Source organism: Bombina bombina, chromosome 1, assembly GCF_027579735.1.
Source record: "Bombina bombina isolate aBomBom1 chromosome 1, aBomBom1.pri, whole genome shotgun sequence".
In the NCBI taxonomy this organism is placed as follows: Eukaryota; Metazoa; Chordata; class Amphibia; order Anura; family Bombinatoridae; genus Bombina; species Bombina bombina.
The window spans coordinates 370,995,454-371,014,440 of NC_069499.1; the positions used below are offsets into that span (position 1 = coordinate 370,995,454).

General features: G+C 43.2%; 1 protein-coding gene across 2 annotated transcripts in view; it reads left to right on the forward strand.

The window, feature by feature from the left end:
- SPOPL (speckle type BTB/POZ protein like) overlaps positions 1-18,987 on the forward strand; it is a 209,784-nt gene that overhangs the window by 124,569 nt on the left and 66,228 nt on the right. For both annotated transcript variants that reach the window (XM_053698260.1, XM_053698261.1), the window contains exons 6-7: positions 10,352-10,529; positions 10,614-10,669. In XM_053698260.1, coding sequence (XP_053554235.1) covers positions 10,352-10,529; positions 10,614-10,669 — 234 coding nt within the window. The remainder of the gene's footprint in view (positions 1-10,351; positions 10,530-10,613; positions 10,670-18,987) is intronic.

Consider the following 18,987-nt stretch of genomic DNA (forward strand, 5'->3'; position numbering starts at 1 on the left):
AAGGTATACGAGGACAGGGTTGTTCCACAGACTTTCCCGGTTCCCGTAAAAATGGCGAACATTATTAAGAATGAATGGGAAAGACTTGGTTCTTCTTTTTCCCTTTAAGACATTATTCCCCGTTCCGGACTCTCAGTTGGAGTTAAGGGGTTCCCTCCTAAAAGTAGATGGTGCTATTTCCACGCTTGCTAAGCCCGCTACTATCCCACTTGAGGATAGTTCTTCATTTAAAGAGCCCATGGATAAGAAGCTGGAAACTCTATTAAGAAAAATGTTTCAACATACGGGATATTTATTCCAACCGGCAGCGGCGATTGCGGGAGCAGCTACCTATTGTTGCGACTCCTTATCTGAGTTGATTGAGGTGGAGGGTCCCCTCAACATGATCCAGGAAAGAATTAGGGCCTTAAGAGTTGCTAATTCTTTTATTTGTGATTCAAATATGCAGATTATTCGCCTGAACGCCAATGCTTCAGGTTTTTCTGTGCTAGCACGGACATGACTTCGAAGTCTAGACTTCTTTCCCTCCCATTCAAGGGAAAGATTCTTTTTGGTCCAGGCCACGGTTATTGGAGGCAAAGGTGCCTTTTTACAGCAGGATAAGAACAAACCTAAGGGACATGGTCCTAATTTTTGCTCATTTCGTTCAGACAAATCCAAACGTCAGCAGCCCTCTGCAAAGCCGGAACAGTCCAAGGGAACTTGGAAACCTCCTCAGTCCTGGAATAAATCTAAGCAGAATAAAGAGCCCGCCGCTTTAAAGTCGGCACGAAGGGGCGGCCCCCAATCCGGTCTTGGATCTGGTTGGGGCAGACTGTCGCTCTTTTCAGAAGCTTGGTTTGGGGACGTGCAAGACCCGTGGGTACTAGAGGTCATCTCTCAGGGATACAGGTTTCAAGTCTCATCCTCCCAGGGGCAGATTCCTCTTATCAAACCTTTCTTCAAGGCCAGAAAAGAGAGGCTTTTCTAGGACCTCTCCGCCCTGGCGGTCATTGTACCGGTACCTCCAGTAGAGAGAGATCTGGGATACTACTCAAACCTGTTTGTGGCCCCAAAGGAGGAGTGCACTTTTCGTCCAATTCAGGACCTTAAGTGTTTAAACAAATTTCTGGATGTCCCGTTGTTCAAGATGGATACAATAAGGTACATTCTTCCTTTAGTCCAGGAAAGACAATTTATGACCACGATAGACCTGAAGGATGCCTACCTTCACGTCCCTATACACAAGGAATACTTCACGTTCCTAAGATTTGCGTTCCTGGACAAGCACTTCCAGTTCATTGCACTTCTGTTTGGTCTGGCCACTGCTCCGAGTTTTTACGAAGGTTTTGGGGGCTCTGCTTGCAGTGGCCAGAACCAGAGGGATTGCAGTGGCGCTGTACTTAGACAATATTTTAGTCCAAGCACCTCCCTGTCGTCTGGCAGAGGACCATTCGAAAGCACTACTTTCTCTACTTCGATCTCATGGATGGAAGATAAACTTAGAAAAGAGTTATCTTATTCCCAGTACCAGGGTGGAATTCCTGGGTATGATAATAGACTCCATATCCATGAGGATATTTCTTACAGACCAGAGACGTTACAAGCTAACTTCCAATTGTCTTGCCCTCCAGACCTCCTTCAGGCCATCTGTGGCTCGGTGTATGGATGCATGGTGTCCTGCATGGACACCATCCCCTTTGCCAGATTCCATCTAAGACCTCTTCAGCTGTGCATGCTAAGACTGTGGAACGGCAATCATTCAGATCTGTCTAAACAGATTTCTCTGGACAGCCGGTTGAGAGAATAGCTCTCCTGGTGGCTTTGTCCAGATCACCTGTCCCAAGGGTCGTCCTTCTTGAGACCATCCTGGGAGATTGTGACCCTCCTCCTGATCAACATCTTGGAACTTCGAGCAATCTTCAATGCTCTGAAGGCTTGGCCCCTTCGGGGTTCAGACCAGTTTATCAGATGCCAATCGGACAACATAACCTTGGTGGCTTACATCAAACATCAGGGGGGGACGATGAGCTCCCTAGCAATGAGCGAAGTATCTTGGATTCTAGAATGGGTGGAGGCCCACAACTGCTCGCTTTCAGTGATCCACATTCTGGGTGTGGATAACTGGGAAGCGGATTTCCTCAGCAGACAATCTTTTCATCTGGGGGAATGGTCTCTCTATCCCGAGGTGTTTGTGGAGATTTGCAGAAGATGGGGGACACCAGAGTTTTATCTCATGGGGTCCCGGTTCAATTCCAATCTACCCAGATATGGGTTGCGGTCCAGGGATCCTCATGCGGAGCTAATAAATGCATTAGCAGTGCCTTGGGGGTTCAGTCTGATCTACATTTTCCCGCCATTACCACTAATACCTCGTGTGGTGGCCCGCATCAAGCAGGAGCGAGCGTCAGTGATTCTAATTGCTTCATCGTGGCCTCGGAAGATGTAGTTTGCGGATCTGGTGGGGATGTCCTCTTCTCCTCCATGGAGGTTACCTTGTCGCAGGGATCTACTGGTACAAGGTCCTTTTGTTCATCAAAATCTAGATTCTCTGAGGCTGACTGCATGGAGATTGAACGCTTAGTCCTAGTCAAGAGAGGTTTCTCGGAGAGAGTTATTGATACTCATTCAAGCTCGTAAGCCGGTCACTCGACGCATCTATCATAAGGTGTGTTGGACCTACTTATTCTGGTGTGAAGAGAGTGGATTTCCCTGGCATAAGGTCAGGGTTTCCAGGATTGTTTCTTTCTTCTGTTAAGTGTGATCAGTCCACGGGTCATCATTACTTCTGGGATATTACTCCTCCCCAACAGGAAGTGCAAGAGGATTCACCCAGCAGAGCTGCATATAGCTCCTCCCCTCTACGTCACTCCCAGTCATTCTCTTGCACCCAACGACTAGATAGGATGTGTGAGAGGACTATGGTGATTATACTTAGTTTTATATCTTCAATCAAAAGTTTGTTATTTTAAAATAGCACCGGAGTGTGTTATTATCTCTCTGGCAGAGTTTGAAGAAGAATCTACCAGAGTTTTTGTTATGATTTTAGCCGGAGTAGTTAAGATCATATTGCTGTTTCTCGGCCATCTGAGGAGAGGTAAACTTCAGATCAGGGGACAGCGGGCAGATGAATCTGCATAGAGGTATGTAGCAGTTTTTATTTTCTGACAATGGAATTGATGAGAAAATCCTGCCATACCGATATAATGTCATGTATGTATACTTTACACTTCAGTATTCTGGGGAATGGTACTTCACTAGAATTACACTGTAAGAAATACATAAAGCTGTTTAATAACTAGAGATTATGTTTAACGTTTTTGCTGGAATGTAAAATCGTTTTCATTTACTGAGGTACTGAGTGAATAAATGTTTGGGCACTATTTTTCCACTTGGCAGTTGCTTAATCTGTTTTCTGACAGTTTCTGTTCTCCCTCACTGCTGTGTGTGAGGGGGAGGGGCCGTTTTTTGGCGCTTTTACTATGCATCAAATATTTCAGTCAGCAACTCATTGTATTCCCTGCATGATCCGATTCATCTCTACAGAGCTCAGGGGTCTTCAAAACTTATTTTGAGGGAGGTAATTTCTCTCAGCAGAGCTGTGAGAATTATAGTTTGACTGAGATAAAAAACGTTTATTCTGTAATTTGTTTCCTGCTTTCAGAATTTGTTATCTTTGCTAATGGGATTAAACCTTTGCTAAAGTTGTGTTATTTACAAGGATTGAGGCTATAACTGTTTCAATTTATTAATTTTCAACTGTCATAGATCTTCTGTGCTTCTTAAAGGCACAGTACGTTTTAATATTATTCTAATTGAATTGTATTTCCAAGTTACAAGTTTATTTGCTAGTGTGTTAAACATGTCTGATTCAGAGGATGATACCTGTGTCATTTGTTGCAATGCCAAAGTGGAGCCCAATAGAAATTTATGTACTAACTGTATTGATGCTACTTAAAATAAAAATCAATCTGTACAAATTGAACAAATTTCACCAAACAACGAGGGGAGAGTTATGCCGACTAACTCGCCTCACGTGTCAGTACCTACATCTCCCGCTCAGAGGGAGGTGCGTGATATTGTAGCGCCGAGTACATCTGGGCGGCCATTACAAATCACATTACAGGATATGGCTACTGTTATGACTGAGGTTTTGGCTAAATTACCAGAACTAAGAGGTAAGCGTGATCACTCTGGGGTGAGAACAGAGTGCGCTGATAATATTAGGGCCATGTCAGACACTGCTTCACAGGTGGCAGAACATGAGGACGGAGAACTTCATTCTGTGGGTGACGGTTCTGATCCAAACAGACTGGATTCAGATATTTCAAATTTTAAATTTAAACTGGAAAACCTCCGTGTATTACTAGGGGAGGTGTTAGCGGCTCTGAATGATTGTAACACAGTTGCAATACCAGAGAAAATGTGTAGGTTGGATAAATATTTTGCGGTACCGACGAGTACTGAGGTTTTTCCTATACCTAAGAGACTTACTGAAATTGTTACTAAGGAGTGGGATAGACCCGGTGTGCCGTTCTCACCCCCTCCGATATTTAGAAAAATGTTTCCAATAGACGCCACCACAAGGGACTTATGGCAAACGGTCCCTAAGGTGGAGGGAGCAGTTTCTACCTTAGCTAAGCGTACCACTATCCCGGTGGAGGATAGCTGTGCTTTTTCAGATCCAATGGATAAAAAATTAGAGGGTTACCTTAAGAAAATGTTTGTTCAACAAGGTTTTATATTGCAACCCCTTGCATGCATTGCGCCGATCACGGCTGCAGCGGCATTCTGGATTGAGTCTCTGGAAGAGAACATTGGTTCAGCTACTCTGGACGACATTACGGACAGGCTTAGAGTCCTTAAACTAGCTAATTCATTCATTTCGGAGGCCGTAGTACATCTTACTAAACTTACGGCGAAGAATTCAGGATTCGCCATTCAGGCACGCAGGGCGCTGTGGCTAAAATCCTGGTCAGCTGATGTTACTTCTAAGTCTAAATTGCTTAATATACCTTTCAAAGGGCAGACCTTATTCGGGCCCGGGTTGAAAGAGATTATCGCTGACATTACGGGAGGTAAAGGCCATGCCCTGCCTCAGGACAAAGCCAAAGCCAAGACTAGACAGTCTAATTTTCGTTCCTTTCGTAATTTCAAAGCAGGAGCAGCATCAACTTCCTCTGCACCAAAACAGGAAGGAGCTGTTGCTCGCTACAGACAAGGCTGGAAACCTAACCAGTCCTGGAACAAGGGCAAGCAGACTAGGAAACCTGCTGCTGCCCCTAAAACAGCATGAATTGAGGGCCCCCGATCCGGGATCGGATCTAGTGGGGGGCAGACTTTCTCTCTTCGCCCAGGCTTGGGCAAGAGATGTTCAGGATCCCTGGGCGCTAGAGATAATATCTCAGGGATACCTTCTGGACTTCAAATACTCTCCTCCAAGAGAGAGATTTCATCTGTCAAGATTGTCAACAATCCAGACAAAGAAAGAGGCGTTTCTACGCTGCGTACAAGAGCTCTTGTTAATGGGAGTAATCCATCCAGTTCCACGATCGGAACAGGGACAGGGGTTTTACTCAAATCTGTTTGTGGTTCCCAAAAAAGAGGGAACTTTCAGACCAATCCTGGACTTAAAGATCCTAAACAAATTCCTAAGAGTTCCATCGTTCAAGATGGAGACTATTCGGACAATTTTACCTATGATCCAAGAGGGTCAGTACATGACCACTGTAGATTTAAAAGATGCTTACCTTCACATACCGATTCACAAAGATCATTATCGGTACCTAAGGTTTGCCTTCCTAGACAGGCATTACCAGTTTGTGGCTCTTCCATTCGGATTGGCTACAGCTCCAAGAATCTTCACAAAGGTTCTGGGTGCTCTTCTGGCGGTACTAAGACCGCGGGGAATCTCGGTAGCTCCATACCTAGACGACATTCTGATACAAGCTTCAAGCTTTCAAACTGCCAAGTCTCATACAGAGTTAGTGCTGGCATTTCTAAGGTCACATGGATGGAAGGTGAACGAAAAGAAAAGTTCACTCGTTCCACTCACAAGAGTTCCCTTCCTGGGGACTCTTATAGATTCTGTAGAAATGAAGATTTACCTGACAGAGGACAGGCTAACAAGACTTCAAAGTGCTTGCCGCACCCTTCATTCCATTCAACACCCGTCAGTGGCTCAATGCATGGAGGTAATCGGCTTAATGGTAGCGGCAATAGACATAGTACCCTTTGCACGCTTACACCTCAGACCACTGCAACTGTGCATGCTAAGTCAGTGGAATGGGGATTACTCAGACTTATCCCCTTCTCTGAATCTGGATCAAGAGACCAGAAATTCTCTTCTATGGTGGCTTTCTCGGCCACATCTGTCCAGGGGGATGCCATTCAGCAGACCAGACTGGACAATTGTAACAACAGACGCCAGCCTTCTAGGTTGGGGTGCCGTCTGGAATTCTCTGAAGGCTCAGGGACAATGGAGTCAGGAGGAGAGTCTCCTGCCAATAAACATTCTTGAATTGAGAGCAGTTCTCAATGCCCTCCTGGCTTGGCCCCAGTTGACAACTCGGGGGTTCATCAGGTTTCAGTCGGACAACATCACGACTGTAGCTTACATCAACCATCAGGGAGGGACAAGAAGCTCCCTAGCTATGATGGAAGTATCAAAGATAATTCGCTGGGCAGAGTCTCACTCTTGCCACCTGTCAGCAATCCACATCCCGGGAGTGGAGAACTGGGAGGCGGATTTCTTAAGTCGTCAGACTTTTCATCCGGGGGAGTGGGAACTTCATCCGGAGGTCTTTGCCCAAATACTTCGACGTTGGGGCAAACCAGAGATAGATCTCATGGCGTCTCGACAGAACGCCAAGCTTCCTCGTTACGGGTCCAGATCCAGGGATCCAGGAGCAGTCCTGATAGATGCTCTGACAGCACCTTGGGACTTCAGGATGGCTTACGTGTTTCCACCCTTCCCGTTGCTTCCTCGATTGATTGCCAGAATCAAACAAGAGAGAGCATCAGTGATTCTAATAGCACCTGCGTGGCCACGCAGGACTTGGTATGCAGACCTGGTGGACATGTCATTCTGTCCACCTTGGTCTCTACCTCTGAAACAGGACCTTCTGATACAGGGTCCCTTCAAACATCAAAATCTAACTTCTCTGAAGCTGACTGCTTGGAAATTGAACGCTTGATTTTATCAAGACGTGGGTTTTCTGAGTCAGTTATTGATACCTTAATACAGGCTAGGAAACCTGTTACCAGAAAGATTTACCATAAGATATGGCGTAAATACCTATATTGGTGTGAATCCAAAGGTTACTCTTGGAGTAAGGTTAGGATTCCTAGGATATTGTCTTTTCTACAAGAAGGTTTAGAAAAGGGTTTATCTGCTAGTTCATTAAAGGGACAGATCTCAGCTCTGTCCATTCTGTTACACAAACGTCTGTCAGAAGTTCCTGACGTCCAGGCTTTTTGTCAGGCTTTGGCCAGGATTAAGCCTGTGTTTAAAACTGTTGCTCCACCATGGAGTTTAAACCTTGTTCTTAATGTTTTACAGGGCGTTCCGTTTGAACCCCTTCATTCCATTGATATAAAGTTGTTATCTTGGAAAGTTCTATTTTTAATGGCTATTTCCTCGGCTCGAAGAGTCTCTGAATTATCAGCCTTACATTGTGATTCTCCTTATTTGATTTTTCATTCGGATAAGGTAGTCCTGCGTACTAAACCTGGGTTCTTACCTAAGGTAGTTACTAACAGGAATATCAATCAAGAGATTGTTGTTCCTTCTTTATGCCCAAATCCTTCTTCAGAGAAGGAACGTCTACTGCACAACCTGGATGTAGTCCGTGCTCTAAAATTTTACTTACAGGCAACTAAGGAATTTCGACAAACGTCTTCTCTGTTTGTCATTTACTCTGGGCAGAGGAGAGGTCAAAAAGCTTCCGCTACCTCTCTTTCTTTTTGGCTTCGTAGCATAATTCGTTTAGCTTATGAGACTGCTGGACAGCAGCCTCCTGAAAGAATTACAGCTCATTCTACTAGAGCTGTGGCTTCCACTTGGGCCTTCAAGAATGAGGCCTCTGTTGAACAGATTTGCAAGGCTGCAACTTGGTCTTCGCTTCATACTTTTTCCAAATTTTACAAATTTGACACTTTTGCTTCATCGGAGGCTATTTTTGGGAGAAAGGTTCTTCAGGCAGTGGTTCCTTCTGTATAAAGAGCCTGCCTATCCCTCCCGTCATCCGTGTACTTTTGCTTTGGTATTGGTATCCCAGAAGTAATGATGACCCGTGGACTGATCACACTTAACAGAAGAAAACATAATTTATGCTTACCTGATAAATTCCTTTCTTCTGTAGTGTGATCAGTCCACGGCCCGCCCTGTTTTTAAGGCAGGTAAATATTTTTTAATTTATACTCCAGTCACCACTTCACCCTTGGCTTTTCCTTTCTCGTTGGTCCTTGGTCGAATGACTGGGAGTGACGTAGAGGGGAGGAGCTATATGCAGCTCTGCTGGGTGAATCCTCTTGCACTTCCTGTTGGGGAGGAGTAATATCCCAGAAGTAATGATGACCCGTGGACTGATCACACTACAGAAGAAAGGAATTTATCAGGTAAGCATAAATTATGTTTTTCTCCAGGATAGTCTGGAGAAGGGCCTTTCAGCTAGCTCTCTTAAAAGACAGATTTCGGCCCTATCTGTTTTACTGCACAAGAGGCTCACTGAGCTTCCAGAGTTATCTATATGAAATACGTGAACCAACACCCTCTAGTGGTGAAAAACTGTTAAAATGCATTCTGAAAAGAGGTGGCCTTCAAGGTCTAAGAAATTAGCATATGACCCTCCTAGGTTAAGCTTTCAACTAAGAATACGAAAAGAACAAAGCAAAATTGGTGATAAAAGTAAATTGGAAAAAAATTTAAATTACATGCTCTATCTGAATCATGAAAGTTTATTTTGGCCTAGACTGTCCCTTTAAATTACTATCTTGGAAGGTTCTCTTTTTACTGGCTATTGCCTCGGCACGCAGAGTATCTGAGATGGCTGCCTTGTAATGTCAGCCCCCTTACCTAGTATTCCATGCAGATAAGGCTGTTCTTCATACTGGGTTAGGTTTTCTTCCTAAGGAGATTGTCGTTTCTTCCTTGTGTCCTAGCCCTTCTTCTTCGAAGGATCGGTTACTTACTTAGTTTAGACAGACGTCTTCTTTGTTTGTTGTCTATTCTGGAAACGTAAAGGGCAGAAAGCCTTGTCCACTTCCTTGTCTTTTTGGTTGAGGAGCATTATTCGCTTAGCTTATGAAACAGTGGGACATAAGCCTCCTCAGAGAATTAAGACTCATTCTAATAGAGCAGTGGCTTCCTCTTGATCCTTCAAGAATGAGGAATCTATGGAGCAGATTTGTAAGGCAGCTACCTGGTGGTCCTTACATACTTTTTCAAAGTGTTACACGTTTGACGTTTTTGCTTCGGCTGAAGCATCTTTTGGAAGAAAGGTTTTGCAGCCTGTGGTGCCCTCAGAATAGGGTCCACCTCTCTTTTTACCCTTCCGTTTCATTCAGTGTCCTCTAGAGCTTGGGTATATGTTTCCCACAAGTAAGGAATAAAGCCGTGGACTCTCCTCATATTAAGAAGGAAAACATAAATTATGCTTACCAGATAATTTCCTTAACTTCTGTATGAGGAGAGTCCACGGCCCCCGCACGTTTTCTCCGTTGGGCAGACCTTAATTTTGTTTGGTTCTTCTGGCACCATTTATACCCTGATATGTCTCCTACTGTTCCTTGTTCCCTTGGCAGAATGACTGGGGGATGAGGGGAGTGGGGGAGGTATTTAAGCCTTTGGCGTGGGTGTCTTTGCCTCCTCCTGGTGGCCAGGTTCAGTATTTCCCACAAGTAAGGAATGAAGCCGTGGACTCTCCTCATATAGAAGGAAAGGAAATTATCTGGTAAGCATAATTTATGTTTTACCAAAGCCTTTGCAACTTTCCTTATTTTTTTTTTTAAATATTTAACCTTCCTGTTCTCTGATTATAATTTTATATTACTTTTCCATAGCTTAACATTTTGGGCATGTGTCCTAAAAATATGTTCTTGGTGATTTTATTCTTTTCTTTACATTTATTTTCAAGACTGATATAAAATCACTTGCATTAGTATCTGGACATGTAATTTATTTTTTTTCTCTCTGTAAGTTTAGAATTTATTGAATATTGTCAAGGTTTTTCTATGTTTTTTTGTTTTTTTTTCCCCTTCACTTTGTAAAAAAATCCTGTAGGAATCAGAGATGATCTCCGCTATATATTTGAATTGAGTTTAAATTGAGTTGGAGTAGCATTTTCATTGAATTTTCTATTGTTCCTAATAGGTTAGCGTGGTTCAAGACTCTGTAAACATATCAGGCCAATCTAATACAAATAATTTGAAGGTACCGGAATGCCAACTAGCTGAAGATTTAGGACATCTCTGGGAAACCACACGTTTTACTGACTGCAGTCTATATGTAGGAGGTCAAGAATTTAAAGCTCATAAATCTATTCTTGCAGGTAACATTTTATTTGTGTTTATGTAGATTTACCCTTAACGCTCTCCCCCCTAAACAAAAAACTAAGATATTCTTTCTGTTACAGTTCGTTCTCCAGTATTTAGTGCAATGTTTGAGCATGAAATGGAAGAAAGTAAAAAGGTAAGAGCAACATTTACATAATTTGATTGTTTGTTTTTGAATATTATTATTAGTGTAAGCTGCTAACATACAAAGCATACGTATAAAGAACTGCCTATTAGTTACAGTTCATATTACAAAACAAACCACATTGTAGAAGAACTGAGCATATTAGAAGTCCTTTTTAAAAATATATTGTATATGTGTGTGTATATATATATATATATATATATATATATATATATATATATATATATATATATATATATATATATATATATATATATATATATATTTATATATATTTACATCTTAAGTTTTATTAAAGTGTACAATAACCTCCAAATAGTGAACGGTACAGATTGGTATGAAACCAAATACATCACTATAATTTTAGGGTATGCAGTAGTCTCTGATAAGTCCATCTATTTATAATCCGCCTTTCTTTCATGTAATAGTCCATGAGCTAGTGACGTATGGGATATACAATCCTACCAGGAGGGGCAAAGTTTCCCAAACCTCAAAATGCCTATATATATACATCCCTCACCACACCCACAATTCAGTTTTACAAACTTTGCCTCCTATGGAGGTGGTGAAGTAAGTTTGTGCTAAGATTTCTACGTTGATATGCGCTTCTCAGCATTTTGAAGCCCGATTCCTCGCAGAGTACAGTGAATGTCAGAGGGATGTGAAAGGAGTATCACCTATTGAATGCAATGGTTTTCCTCACGGGAGATCGATTTCATGGGTTCTCTGTTATCGGTCGTAGAGATCCATCTCCTACCTCCCTTATTCAGATTGACGATATACTCTCATATTCCATTACCTCTACTGATAACTGTTTCAGTACTGGTTTGGCTATCTGCTATATGTGGATGTGGGTGTTTTTCTGTAAGTATGTTTTCATTACTTAAGATACTCTCAGCTATGGTTTGGCACTTTATGCATTAATATAAAGTTCTAAATATATGTATTGTACTTATATTTGCCATGAGTCAGGTTTATGTAGATTTCCTTTTGCAGACTATCAGTTTCATATTTGGGAAAAAACATATTTAGGGAAATATTTTTCTTACATGAGGTATAGTCTTTTTTTCAATTGACTGCTTTTTCATTAATATTTGCGGTCAAAATTAGGCTCGTGAGGGCGCAAAATGCCAAAGTTTATTGTGTCATACTTGGCGCAAGAATTTTTTTGGCGCGAAGGTACGTCCGATGACGCAAAATCGTCATTTCCGGCGTCTTAGTTGACGCCGAGTTCCTTTCACAAGGTTGCGTCTTCAATGACGCGAGTATGTCATTTCTCCAACATTGGTGTGTCCGGTCCACGGCGTCATCCATTACTTGTGGGAAATATTCTCCCCCACAGGGAAAGGCAAGGAGAGCACACAGCAAGAACTGTCCATATAGCTCCCCCTCTGGCTCCGCCCCCCCAGTCATTCTCCTTGCCGCTCTGAACAAGTAGCATCTCCACGGGGATGGTGAGGAGTTTGTGACTAGCGCGCCAGTGCTTATTTCTATGCAACAATTAACAGCAGTAGTGGATAATTCTATAGCAAATCTCTTATCCAAACTGCCAGCATTTCAGAGAAAGCGTGATTGTTCAGCTTTAAATACAGATAAAAGGGATGAACAATCAGACGCTGACGATGCTTTATATATTTTACCCTCACATCAATCGGAATTGGCTGTGAGGGAAGGGCTGTCTGAGGGTGAAATTTCAGACTCGGGAAAAATTTCTCAACAGGCAGAACCTGATATAGTAGCATTTAAGTTTAAGCTAGAACATCTCCGCGCTTTGCTAAAGGAGGTATTAGCTACTCTGGATGACTGTGATTCTATGGTAGTACCAGAGAAGTTGTGCAAATTGGACACATTTTTAGAGGTCCCAGTGCACGACAACGCTTTTCCAATACCCAAAAGGGTAGCGAACATAGTGGAATAGGAGTGGGAGAAGCCAGGTATACCTTTTGCCCCACCTCCTATATTTAAGAAAATGTTTCCCATAGTAGACCCTAGAAGGGACGCATGGCAGACGGTCCCGAAGGTTGAGGGAGCTGTTTCAACACTATTCCTATAGAGGACAGCTGCGCTTTCAAAGATCCTATGGATAAAAAATTGGAAGGATTGCTTAAAAAGATTTTTGTTCAGCAAGGGTTCATCCTTCAACCAGCTACGTGTTTTATTACTGTCACTTCAGCGGTGTCCTTTTGGTTCGAGGAACTAGAAAGGTCGCTCCAGAAAGAGACTTCCTATGAAGAAGTCATGGACAGAATTCACGCATTGAAATTAGCTAATTCCTTTATATTGGATGCCGCCTTTCAAATAACGAAATTGGCGGCGAAAAACTATAGTAGCTAAAATCCTGGTCGGCAGATGTCGTCCAAGACTAAGTTACTTAATATTCCTTTCAAGGGTAAGACCCTTTTTGGGCCGGAATTGAAGGAAATTATTTCAGACATGACTGGGGGTAAGGGCCATGCCCTCCCACAGGATAGGCCGTTTAAGGCTAAGAACAAGTCTAATTTTTGTTCCTTTCGCAATTTCAGGAATGGACCGGCTAATAACTCCACTGCCGCTAGACAAGAAGGTAACGCGGCCCAGCCCAAACCCGCTTGGAAGCCCATGCAAGGCTGGAACAAGGGTAAACAGACCAAGAAACCTGCTGCTGCTACCAAGACAGCATGAAGGGGTAGCCCCTGATCCGGGACCGGATCTGGTAGGGGGCAGACTATCTCTCTTCGCTCAAGCTTGGGCAAGAGATGTTCCGGATCCCTGGGCACTAGAGATAGTCTCCAAGGGATACCTGCTAGAGTTCAAGGGACTTCCTCCAAGGGGAAGGTTCCACCTGTCTCGCTTATCTTCAGACCAGATAAAGAAACAGGCATTCTTACATTGTCTATGAATCAAAGAGAAAGAGAGAGGCGCCTCATGGGACAGTATCGTAACAACCAGAGAAGGCAAACAATGAGGCAGCCCGTGATGGGGTATACTCACAAGGATAGCGGCATATGAGAATGCCTAGTAGAGCGGGACGGGACTTTAGGTCGCCCGACAGACATACACAGCAGTGTGTGGAGACGTCAGGTCACGGGGTCCGTTCAGCCAATCAGCGGCCAAAGAGAATCAGCATCAGACGTCAAAGCTGTTCCGGGAGTAGCCAATGCTAGGCTTGTCTGCCAGGTCTGCTGACTATGCAAAAGCTCTCGTCTAATGACAGTCTTCAATGTCTTTTGCATAGTCAGCAGACCTGGCAGACAAGCCTAGCATTGGCTACTCCCGGAACAGCTTTGACGTCTGATGCTGGTTCTCTTTGGCCGCTGATTGGCTGAACGGACCCCGTGACCTGACGTCTCCACGCACTGCTGTGTATGTCTGTCGGGCGACCTAAAGTCCCGTCCCGCTCTACTAGGCATTCTCATATGCCGCTATCCTTGTGAGTATACCCCATCACGGGCTGCCTCATTGTTTGCCTTCTCTGGTTGTTACGATACTGTCCCATGAGGCGCCTCTCTCTTTCTCTTTGATTCATAGGCACCTACCTTCACTATACAAGAGTGCTGCCTGCTTCTTCAGAAGATTCTGGGAACATCCACCTACTGAACGCCTTTCTGAACTTTGCGCACCTCATATAGAGACTTGATTTACTCTATATTTATTGTTTTCAAAATTCTTACATTGTGTAAGAGACTTATCAAAGATGGGAGTGATAAACCCAGTCCCCTCCGGGGAACAAGGTCTAGGTTTTTACTCAAACCTGTTTGTGGTTCCCAAAAAAGAGGGAACTTTCAGGCCAATTCTGGATTTAAAGATATTAAACAAGTTCCTCAGAGTTCCATCCTTCAAAATGGAAACCATTCGGACAATCTTGCCGACAATCCAGCAGGGTCAATATTTGACTACCGTGGATCTAAAGGATGCGTATCTGCATATTCCAATCCACAAAACTCATCATCAGTTCCTGAGGTTCGCCTTTCTGGACAAACATTACCAGTTCGTGGCTCTTTCATTCGGTTTAGCCACCGCTCCCAGAATTTTCACAAAGGTGCTAGGGTCCCTTCTAGCGGTCCTAAGGCCGAGGGGCATCGCTGTAGCACCTTATCTAGACGACATCCTAATCCAAGCGTCGTCTCTTTCCAAAGCAAGGGCCCACACAGACATTGTGTCGGCTTTTCTCAGATCTCACGGGTGGAAGGTGAACATAGAAAAGAGTTCACTGTCACCGTCCACAAGGATTCCTTTTCTGGGAACAATAATAGATTCTGTGGAAATGAAGATCTTCCTGACAGAAGTCAGAAAGCTAAAGCTTCTAAACGCTTGTCGAGTTCTTCATTCTATTCCTCAACCCTCCATAGCTCAGTGCATGGAAGTAATAGGACTAATGGTCGCAGCAATGGACGTGGTTCCTTTTGCTCGAATTCATCTAAGACCATTACAGCTGTGCATGCTCAATCAGTGGAATGGGGACTATACAGACTTGTCTCCCCAAATTCAAGTAGACCAGGTAACCAGGGACTCACTTCTCTGGTGGTTGACCCAGGATCACCTGTCTCAGGGAATGAGTTTCCGCAGACCGGAGTGGGTCATCGTCACGACCGACGCCAGCCTCTTGGGGTGGGGCGCGGTCTGGGACTCCCTGAAAGCTCAGGGCCTATGATCTCGGGAAGAGTCGCTTCTCCCAATAAACATTTTGGAACTAAGAGCAATATTCAATGCGCTCCTGGCTTGGCCTCAGCTAGCGGAAGCCAGGTTCATAAGATTTCAGTCGTACAACATAACGACTGTTGCGTACATCAATCATCAGGGGGGAACAAAGAGTTCCCTAGCGATGAAGGAAGTAACCAAGATTATCCAATGGGCAGAGAATCACTCCTGCCATCTATCCACTATTCACATCCCAGGAGTAGACAACTGGGAGGCGGACTATTTGAGTCGTCAGACTTTCCATCCGGGGGAGTGGGAACTCCACCCGGAGGTCTTTGCTCAGTTAACCCAATTATGGGGCATTCCAGACATGGATCTAATGGCGTCCCGTCAGAACTTCAAGATTCCTTGCTACGGGTCCAGATCCAGGGATCCCAAGGCGACTCTAGTGGATGCATTAGTGGCGCCTTGGTCGTTCAACCTAGCGTATGTGTTTCCACCGTTTCCTCTCCTTCCCAGGCTCATAGCCAGGATCAAACAGGAGAAGGCCTCGGTGATTCTGATAGCTCCTGCGTGGCCACGCAGGACTTGGTATGCAGACCTGGTGAATATGTCATCGGCTCCACCATGGAAGCTACCTTTGAGACAGGATCTTCTAGTACAAGGTCCATTCGAACATCCAAATCTAGTTTCTCTGCAGCTGACTGCTTGGAAATTGAACGCTTAATTTTATCCAAGCGTGGGTTTTCGAATTCTGTGATAGATACTCTGGTCCAAGCCAGAAAACCTGTGACTAGAAAGATTTACCATAAAATATGGAAAAAATATATCTGCTGGTGTGAATCCAAGGGATTCTCCTGGAGTAAGATTAAAATTCCAAAGATTCTCTCCTTTCTCCAAGAAGGTTTGGATAAAGGGTTGTCAGCTAGTTCTCTAAAAGGACAGATTTCTGCTTCATCTGTCTTGTTACACAAACGACTGGCAGCTGTGCCAGATGTACAAGCTTTTGTTCAGGCTTTGGTTAGAATCAAGCCTGTTTACAGACCCATGACTCCTCCTTGGAGTCTAAATTTAGTTCTTTCAGTTCTTCAAGGGGGTTCCGTTTGAACCTTTACATTCCATAGATATTAAGTTATTATCTTGGAAAGTTCTATTTTTGGTTGCTATTTCTTCTGCTAGAAGAGTTTCTGAATTATCTGCTTTGCAATGTAATCCACCCTATCTGTTTTTCCATTCAGATAAGGTTGTTTTGCGTACTAAGCCTGGTTTTCTTCCAAAAGTTGTTTCCAACAAGAATATTAACCAGGAAATAGTTGTTCCTTCTCTGTGTCCGAATCCAGTTTCAAAGAAGGAACGTTTGTTACACAATTTAAATGTTGTTCGTGCTTTAAAGTTCTACTTAGAAGCAACAAAAGATTTTAGACAAACCTCATCTTTGTTTGTCGTTTACTCTGGTAAGAGGAGAGGTCAAAAAGCTACTGCTACCTCTCTCTCTTTCTGGCTGAAAAGCATTATCCGATTGGCTTATGAGACTGCCGGACGGCAACCTCCTGACCGAATCACAGCTCACTCTACTAGGGCTGTGGCTTCCACTTGGGCCTACAAGAACGATGCTTCTGTTGATCAGATATGTAAGGCAGCGACTTGGTCCTCTCTGCACACTTTTGCCAAATTCTACAAATTTGATACTTATGCTTCTTCGGAGGCTATTTTTGGGAGAAAGGTTTTGCAAGCCGTGGTGCCTTCCATTTAGGTAACCTGATTTGCTCCCTCCCTTCATCCGTGTCCTAAAGCTTTGGTATTGGTTCCCACAAGTAATGGATGACGCCGTGGACCGGACACACCAATGTTGGAGAAAACAGAATTTATGCTTACCTGATAAATTACTTTCTCCAACGGTGTGTCCGGTCCACGGCCCACCCTGGTTTCCTAATCAGGTTAAAAAATGTTTTCTTTATACACTAGTCACCACGGCACCCTATAGTTTTCTCCTTTTTCTCCTAACCGTCGGTCTAATGACTGGGGGGGCGGAGCCAGAGGGGGAGCTATATGGACAGCTCTTGCTGTGTGCTCTCCTTGCCTTTCCCTGTGGGGGAGAATATTTCCCACAAGTAATGGATGACGCCGTGGACCGGACACACCGTTGGAGAAAGTAATTTATCAGGTAAGCATAAATTCTGTTTTCCGGATGTTGTTAGTGCCAAAAAAATTTCAGTTTGTGTTGTGCGTCATACTTGGCGCCAAATAATTTCATTATTTAAAACCCCATTCTTATATGCCTCTTGCCTTTTTCTATATCAGAGGGCTATGCTGTTTGCATTTTTTTCCCATTCCTGAAACTGCCATATAAGGAAATTGATCATTTTGCTTTATATGTTGTTTTTTCTCTTACATTTGCAAGATGTCTCAATCTGATCCTGTCTCAGAAACCACTGTTGGAACCCTGCTTCCTGATAACAGTTCTTCCAAAGCTAAGTGCATCTGTTGTAAATTTGTTGAGATTTTATCTCCAGCTGTGGTTTGTAATAGTTGTCATGATAAGCTTTTACATGCAGAGAATGTGTCCATCAGTAATAGTGCAATGCCTGTTGTTCCATCAACATCTAATGTACATGATATACCTATAAAGATTTTATTGCTGATGCGATTCAGAAGGCTTTGTCTGCCATCGTACCTTCTAATAAACGTAAAAGGTCAGATATTGACACTGACAAATCTACTTATTTATTTAAAATGGAGTATATTCATTCTTTGTTAAAATAGGTGTTGATTACATTGGATATTGAGGAAACTAGTCTTCTTGATATTAAGACTAGTAAACGTTTAAATTCTGTTTATAAACCTCCTGTGGTTACTCCAGAGGTTTTTCCAGTTCCTGATTCTCTTTCTGATATGATTTCTAAGGAATGGAATAGGCCTGGTGGTACTTTTATTCTTTCTTCAAGGTTTAAAAAAATTGTATCCTTTGCCAGCAGTTAGATTGGAGTTTTGGGAAAAGATCCCCAAAGTTGATGGGGCTATTTCTACTCTTGCTAAACGTACTACTATTCCTATGGAAGATAGTACTTCTTTTAAAGACCCTTTAGATAGGAAACTTGAATCTTATCCAAGGAAAGCTTATTTATATTCTGGCTATCTTCTCAGGCCTGCCATTTCTATGGCTGATGTTGCAGCTGCATCAACTTTTTGGTTGGAAAGTTTAGCGCAACAGGAAATGGATCCTGATTTGTCTAGCATTATTTGCTTGCTTCAACATGCTAATCATTTTATCTGTGATGCCATTTTTGATATCATCAAAATTGATGTTAAATCTATGTCTTTAGCTAGAAGAGCTTTGTGGCTCAAATATTGGAATGCTGATATGGTATCTAAGTCTAGATTACTATCTCTTTCTTTCCAAGGTAATAAGTTATTTGGTTCTCAGTTGGATTTGATTATTTCAACTGTCACTGGGGGAAGGGAGTTTTTTGCCTCAGGATAAAAGACCTAAGGGTAAATCTAAAGCTTCTAACCGTTTTCGTTCCTTTCGACAAAATAAGGAACAGAAACCTAATCCTTCCCCCAAAGAATCTGGTTCCAATTTTAAATCTTCTTTAAGTTGGAGTAAATCCAAGCCATTTAAGAAACCAAAGCCAGCCCTCAAGTCTGCATGAAGGTGCGGCCCTCATTCCAGCTCAGCTGGTAGGGGGCAG